At 44.0% G+C, this 8498-nt stretch overlaps 1 protein-coding gene across 1 annotated transcript in view; it reads left to right on the top strand.

Moving 5' to 3' along the window:
• The first annotated feature begins 6318 nt into the window (after nucleotides 1-6318).
• The window catches only part of TEF (TEF transcription factor, PAR bZIP family member), a 38192-nt gene continuing 36012 nt past the window's right edge, over nucleotides 6319-8498 (top strand). Inside the window, exon 1 of the mRNA XM_040408616.1 lies at nucleotides 6319-6551. Coding sequence (XP_040264550.1) covers nucleotides 6461-6551 — 91 coding nt within the window. The 5' untranslated portion in view covers nucleotides 6319-6460. The remainder of the gene's footprint in view (nucleotides 6552-8498) is intronic.

Genomic DNA, 8498 nt, shown 5'->3' with positions numbered 1-8498 from the left:
AAACCTCTTACCCCAACACTACTCCGAACTATTTCTATCTAACTGCTAGTACTCAGGCTAACTAACTATGGCCAGTAATTTTATATATATTATTTTTGTATATTTCTCTTTTTTTCAAACGCCTAATTCTAACACTAGTCCAAACTGTTTCTAGCTAACTGCCAGTTAAAGAGGACTTTTCACCGATTATTACACTATGAACTAACTATACAGACATGTAGAGCGGCGCCCGGGGATCTCACTGCACTTACTATTATCCCCGGGCACCGCTCCGTTCTCCCGCTATGCCCTCCGGTATCTCCGTTCACTAAGTTATGGTAGGCGGAGTCTGCCCTTGTTCTGCTCTAGCGCTGGCCAATCGCATTGCAGAGCTCACAGCCTGGGAGAAAATAACCTCCCAGGCTGTGAGCTCTGCGCTGCGATTGGCCAGCGCTAGAGCAGAACAAGGGCAGACTCCGCCTACCATAACTTAGTGACGGAAATCTCCGCCTACTATAACTTAGTGAGCGGAGATACCGGAGGGCATAGAAGGAGAACGGAGCGGTGCCCGGGGATAATAGTAAGTGCAGTGAGATCCCCGGGCGCCGCTCTACATGTCTGTATACTTAGTTCATAGTGTAATAATCGGTGAAAGGTCCTCTTTAACTGAAGTTCTGTGGGGAGGAAGGGTGGTTGAAGGATGGGGTGTCAGGGGAACAGAGTGTGTTTGGGGCACTGTGGGATGTTTATACAGTTGGGGGCACTCTGACAGGAGACCAGAACAGTGCAGCTCCGATCTCCTGAAGGGTAACTGTCAGAATAAGGAGATCGGAGTTACGCTGGACGATTGTTGCCTAACGGCAAGCAGGTCGCACTGCGATTGGCCCATCTTACTGACCAATTACAGCGATCGGAAAGCAGGGACCGCTGTGATTGGTCCCCTGACGGGTGCCAGGACAGCTCTACTGTCCGTGACACCCGTTTAGATGCCGGTGTTACCGCAAGTATACTTCCGGTGACCCTTTCATCTCATGACGTACTGTGTACGTTATGATGCGGTAACTAACACAATATCATGACGTACACAGTACGTCATTAGTCACTAAGGGGTTAAAGAATAACTAAACTTGCAATGGAGCCCCTTAGCGAATGGTGTATGGGCACACATAGCTGTGTAGATGTCCAGTCACAGGCCAGAGCTGCTATGTGCGCTCCTGCCCGTACACTGTTTGCTCCAGACCCTATAGATACAGTGCGAGGAATCCATACTCCTTACACAGCTAAGAAGTCAGCGATGTGTGAATCTAGTGAACTTAAAGTGCTGTAGAAATCAGGACTTTGGGTGCCAATTTTTTTTATTAAAAAGGCAATATCCGTTAGTAAAGTATATTAGAAAAATTATTTTTAGAACAGTTAAATAAAAGTTCAGTTTCTCTTTACGCCGGCCATACACATTAGATAACTATTGGTGGATCCCCCAATAAAAATGAATGCTCCTCGGCCCCCATGAATACAAGTGTTGTGAAGGAAGAGGGGAAAACGCTGCTACCAGACACCCCTAGCGGCCGACTTATCTAGCGAGAACAAAACGATCAGCATGTTGAATGACAAAGGAGCTAACACTTGTGAGAATCCCGTGGAATCAGGGGGATCTGCTGCACACAGAGCAGCACATTTGCAGAAAATCCTGACCTGGTAGACATTTTAGGGTATAGCGTTGATTTTCGATTGTGGAAATACATACTGGATTTTAGTTAGATATGTGAACAGTATTCAAAGAATAATCTGTAATTAAAACCTGGAACAACATGATGTAACCTAAGACTAACCTACATAGTCTTGTCTTTCTCTTATAATAACAACTGTAATGTAGGTCAGTCCTCTTGCATGGCCTACATTTATTTATCTGCCATCTTAAGACACGTCTGCTTATACATTCACAACACAGATGCCCCATATGTAAAGGACAGGTACCCCTTATATCCCCCCTCTACATTAAATGTCTGTGTTTCCCTTTGAGAAGTTTATTGTGGCTCTGTTTGTGTGCCCTCTTTTTTTTATGTGCACCTGTGGCCCTTTTGTTGTAAGTGGCTGATGGACCACTGTACGCAGTGCCATCGCCCAAACCCTATCATTGTTGTTGGGCATGGGGAAACCTTGTTTCCCAGTTTGCAGGAGGAGGAGGCATCAAGCAGCATCGCAGATCTACATAGAGCCTGGAAATGGTACTGATGCTGACTGTTGATGCTGAGAGGAGGGGGCAAAAGAGTTGTTAAAAGGAGCAGAGCCTGGTGCCAGTGTTTGTGTCGTAACCATGTGTAGTGCGTGAGAGGCCTGCTGAGAGTGCGCTCACCAGTAAGCCCCAGTGTAGCCACTGGGAGATGCATCAGTGGGTGGCAGCCAACAGTGCTGCACCTCCATACATCTCCTCCCTCATCTCCATCTACCACCCTACTCGTGCTCTCTGTTCTGTTAGCGACTTAAGATTAATAACCTCCATAATTCGTACCTCTCACTCCCGTCTTCAAGATTTTTCTCGAGCTGCACCTACTTTCTGGAATACTCTGCCCTGGAATACTAGGTCAATTCACAACTTCTCCACCTTCAAACGTCCCTTAAAATCACATCTTTTCAGGCAGGCTTATCAAGCTATATACAAACTGTAAAGAATGGCGTGGTATTAAACAGGCAGGAAGTGCTCAAACCCACAAGCTACCTAAAATGACTTTTCCCAGACTAAGCCTTCCTCCCCACCAACTTCTCTTGCCTAAACTCGATCCTCTAGTAGTCCCAAACCCGAAGCAGATCGGCCGGCACCACTCCTGCCAGTTCAATAATGGCTCAAATCCTACTTATCACAATCAACTACCTTATGTGTCACCCCCAATTCCTCATAGATTGTGAGCTCTTGCGAGCAGGGCCCTGACTCCTAGTGTTTCAGTTGCATATTAGCCAGTTACTTTTGTTTTGTACATGAACCCAAATCCAAGAGCTTTATTGGCAGGACCAAATACATTTAGCATTGCCAAAGCAAAACAAAGCATTAACAAAGGGGGGGGAGGGGGGACCCTATGAATTTGTAAAGCGCTGCAGAATATGGTGGCGCTATATAAATACATTTTATTAATAATAATAATAATAATTAATAATAATATTATCAGAAACGAGACATGGAGAGCCTGAGAGAAGCCTGAGTATGGCTGCCATGAGTGAGGTCAGTAACCTGGATCTAGAGACGGAGAGGCTTGAGTGGTAGTGCACAGCAAAGCTTGCAGGTAGCTGATGGTAGACAAGCTGGCCAGCTGATATGGAGAGTGTAATACTTTTATGCAGACTGAGAAAGTGGAGGTGAAGCACTGCATTTACATGTAGAGATCACCTCCACAGTATGAGCATGAGGGATCACTTGTCCTCACACAGCTGCCTTGTTAGACAGAAACAATAATTTTGGTGCCTGCAAGAATGACAGTTTCGCTCGTTCATCGGGTGATCTGCTGCAGTTTTACACTTGCAGATTGTCGGGAATGAGCACGGGTCTGTCCGATTATCTACATGTGTGGATACACCTTTAGTCTTGAGATTGGAGCAGACAGAGATATATTGGTAGCCTTAAGGCCTGGTACTGTTAGCCCAAGTCAAATGAGTGGACTATTGAGTGAAGAGGGACAGTAATATTACAAGTGGATTATTGGAAGAGAATTTCAAGGGATAGTGAGTCCTCCCTCCTTCTGTGTAACAAAGTGCAAGTTCAAATGTGTACTGTGTTCTAACCTAGTTAACCTGTTCAAACATTACCATTATACCGCTGTTATTACTGCTGCTACAAGATAAGCTGCGCAGTGCCTTAAAGAGACAGTACATCCACATAGAGTAAGGCCTTGGACAGGAAATGTGCAGACCAGGCTGTGACCTGGGGGCTGCGCTCTTGGGTGCAGAGTGTTGTGTAAAGTGCATGCTCACAGCCATGGATAGTTGGGCAGTCCATGAAAGGAAGTGGTGTCACAGGCACGAGGGCCCACAGAGGTTCTTACTCCTCATTACTACAGAGCAGGGTATTGGTTGTCTTCATGGGATACTTTAAAGGCAGCTTGGGGAGTACTGTTTCTCATTAAAGAGACACTGTGGTGTATGAAGGAATATATTGCAGGCAATGCTTCATGGGAAAACAATCTCCAAATTACCTCATACCAGGCAGAGAGTACTATATCTGAAAAGAGCACCCTAATCTCCTCCACAGCCTCAAGTCTACCAGTCTAGCACAAGAAATTGATTTTACCTGTGATGCAAATTTAAATAAGAGATTGGTGCTGGAGGAGGAACTGAGCGGACCCCTGGATGTTCATATCTCACAACATAAGGAAGAGAGCAGAGCAGAAACTTTTTTTTAGTTAGAATGATTTTTATTAAAATATCACAAATAGACATCAATTTCGACATAAAGGTTACAAATTACATGTGGATTATTCATTACATGTTATTACTTGCATAACATTAGTGTTCCCACATTATGGTACATTTTATATCATGTCTTGTCGATATATTTTATTTTTAAAAGGTAGAATATATTTAACCTACCAAAACATTTTAACATTTTGCTGTTACAAACTTTCTTTTGTCATTTTTAACATATAAAAATGTTATAAATTATTACAAATTGTTACAGGTTCATGTGACCTGTAATTCTTAACTGTATATAACCGAAAACTTTTTTTTAGATGGGTGAGTTTTTCCTATTAACACATGGCTGGTATCCCCTTTTGATAATTATGTAAGGAGGGGTGGTATTCAAATTTTTAACAGGTTCCCTACTCAATGGCAGACACGCGCATTACGACACATGTTTACATATACATACACCATATATATGTCACACACACACACATAAATACACCATATACATAGTACACATACATAAATACACCATATATACACCACCCACTGCTGCTGCCAGAACACCTGATCGGGACTCAGTCGGTAACACGGTTCTCCGATCCAGTTGTAATTTTAACAATCGGATCTGGAGAACTGGAGAGAACTGGCTGAATCCCATGCCTGTATGGCAGAAGAGATGTTTTGTACATGTGAATGCAGCTTTCACCTTCTCTGTCCATAACCAATTATCAGGAACATTCAGTTTGTTCCTGATAATTATCTGTGCCTCGGCCTGTGTATAATTTTTTACTGTGTCTGGATAATTTCATACTCGAGCAGCAGCGATAAAAAACTAAAAAGTCAGATTCCGGCTCTGACCTCACAGCGCTGACGTCATTTTCCTGGGTGCAGTGGTGACATCCTGTACACGCCATTGTAGTGATTGGCTGCAGTGGTGAGCTGGTGTGTACGGGTTGTCACCGCTCCAGCCAGGAAAGTAACCAGCGGTGAGGAGTACCAGGGCGCTACATTGAAAACAGCAGCGGGGAAAATGGGTGGGCATGACTTTTTAAAATTTTCAGGATATTTACTGTTACTGCCTGAGTTTTTATGTTCCAAAGATGAAAGTCCCACGGGTCACCAGGATCTTGGTTCAAAGTAAACAGATTTTGTAGTTTTAGAGAGAGTTTTTTATCTGTTGCATTGATTCAATCATCAGTAGCTTTCTAATAAAGTGGCCCATATATATATATATATATATATATATATATATAATATTTTTTCCCTTACAATTGGGGAGACATCAATCACTCCAGATGTCACTCCACCTGACCCTAAACAGGCGGTTCTTTTGAGTATAAATGTTTGTGGTTTATGTCTTTTACATGTGTGCAGCTTTGTGTACCTGATGAAGGGGAGTGATTCCCCGAAACGCGTTGCATCGCTGCAATAAATACTTTGAACCAAGATCCTGGTGACCTGTGGTTGGTCTTTTGCGCTGTGGGACTTTCATCTTCTTGGGGATTGCAAGCATCTCTGAAAAGAAGACACTCTATCCGTGGCTGCAGACTACCACCCCCCGGGCTCTTAGGACCCACTTTGATGAGCTTTCATTAGAGTTGTGTCTAATATTAGCACAACCCAACAGGTGAGCCTTGTATTTTTTGCTCTATTGTTCTGTTTAATGCGGTATTACCCTATGGTGCGCCCATCTGCTTAATTACAGCACGAACCAAGCCTGTTTACCGAATTAGTTTTTATCTATCTCAGACATTTTTTAAGATCTTAAAACTGGCACCGCTTTATGTGGGAAACAGTTCTACGAACTGTCATGCACTTGCACTTATCCAGTTACACGTGTATCTGTACTTGCACAACCAAGTCACTTCTGCAAGACTTAACTTCCTCCCTCTGGTTACAGATCCGCTCCCCTCATTGGCTCACAAGTCAGTGCCTGGCACTTCACACTCCCATTCACGCTATTGGAGATTCATTGACTGTAATTGCCAGGAGCTCTCTCTCCTCCCTTCAGCTTTTTATCTGGTAAATCCCAGGCATCTGACACACTGTGTTGTGGAGCTATTGCTGCTGCTGCCTGTACCTGGCAACAATGTCTAAAAGTGAGCTCATCCAAGGACTTATGGATATTCCAGAAATGTTAAAATCCCTCTTGGAGTACCCACTCCCACATCAGAGCACAGGTAATGGTTTAATCATATGCCTTTTGTATTATTTATGCTTTTCAGTGTATAGTCTTACATATAACTGCCTAAGGTTCCTAATATACTGTATTGTCACAGAATTAAAGTCATTTTGAGTATTCTGATACTAACTTGCAGGTCTATTAGGCAGAGCTTCATTTTAAATCTTTAAGCAGGGAGCAATCTGTAATCTTAGATTTGCCCATAAAGCGCACACTCGGAGGCAGGGGTGCACAACCTTCTCTGGCCCATGGGCACATTGTCAGACTGAATCAAAACCACTGTAAAATGTTAAGTTATATTACCAGGTGAAACATTTATCATATAGCCATAGTATATGCCATAGATGCCAGTTCAGAGCTCCCAACTTATTGGCAGAACAGAGGTCCCCTTTTTCTCCATTTATACCCAGAAAGGAGGCGGCCATATATGCATATGACTTTTTGCATTGTAGTTTGGTTTTCAGTATTCCCATAAACTACAGTACATTGAATATAACAAAGGTCATGCATAGCAACCTCTACACCTGATACTTCATTCTGGAGTGTCACACAGGCATCCTTATGCGCTATATGGTGTCCCAGAAATGGCCACACAGTGAACCATTACTACTTGGGCTAGTTTCACATATGTGGTTCAGCAGTTCTCAGGATCTGGCAAAGCCAGATAGTGCCACGTGCCCGCCGGTTCCCATTATAGTCTACAGTCGCTATCCAGACAAAAACTGCTGCGTGCAGCAATTTTTTATGCAGGAGAAGGGCTGGATCCCCACTGATTCACATTATAGTCAATGGGCTCTGGTGGTAAATGGCCGAATCCAGAGAACTCTGGCAGGCTGTTCTATGCCGGAACAACCTGCCAGATTGCAGTGATGCATATATGAAAGTACCCTTACCCATCGCTGCTCCTGAAAAATACATGTGAGCCCCCAGGCAGCATGTTGTGTACCCCTGCACTAAGGTGTCTGCAAATAAATGATTTCATAGGGAAACATGCATTTTTATCTTTTGAGGGTATGCATATTAGGATGTTAAGTGGCACACACAGACAAAGGTTGGGCCCCTGTGCAAGAACAATACCTGGGCCCAGTAGTGGATCAACATGCGCACTACTGCTACATTCAGACAAGGGACTGACTCGGGGACCAGTATTCTGGGAATCACTGTAGGTCCCAATGGTCAGATCCCTGGCGATTTATACATTTATCACCTATCCTGTGGATAGGAAATACATGTTGTTCATGGGATAACCCTTCGAAGGGCTTGTTTGATCCTGACCACGATTGTAGTAATATGCAAGAATCTACTCTGCCTAAAGATTTTCCTTGGCTTGACTTACTTTAACTAAATTAATCTTATTTTGTAAAATGAGGATGTACTTTACCTTTATAATTCCAATGGCACCCGAACTTCAGCGCTCCATTCCAGTGTCAATAGTCCCTGCTTATGGACATAGAAAGCAGACATGTGGGCATTGCTAAAGGAGGATGCACAGATTATTATGGGAAAAGTGATTGATAATAATGCTTCACTAGTAAAACGCAATAATGCTGCGTTAATTATAATTACTTAACCTCTTACAGACACAGGGCGTACATGTACACCCTGATGTCCGAGTCCTGTGTATTTCCGATCACCGCCGCGCAGCGGGCAGTGATCGGAACAGGGTGCCTGCTGAAATCATTCGGCAGGCACCCTGTGACAATGCCGAGGGGGATCCTGTGACCCCCCTCTCCCCCCGTATCGGCAATCGCTGCAAACCACAGGTCAATTCAGACCTGTGGTTTGCAGCGTTTCCAGGTCATTCGGGTTTCCGATGACCCGGAATAGGAGGGTGATCGGTGGTGTAATATACACCACCAATTACCCTTCATAGGTCCTGCGAGGTGAAGGGGTGCTGCAGCTGGACCCCCCCCCCCCCACATTTTTTGGGGCGCAAGTGCTTTTT

The sequence above is a fragment of the Bufo bufo genome, chromosome 9, assembly GCF_905171765.1.
Source record: "Bufo bufo chromosome 9, aBufBuf1.1, whole genome shotgun sequence".
NCBI classification, from domain to species: domain Eukaryota; kingdom Metazoa; phylum Chordata; class Amphibia; order Anura; family Bufonidae; genus Bufo; species Bufo bufo.
This window is presented reverse-complemented; position numbering and strand designations above follow the sequence as displayed.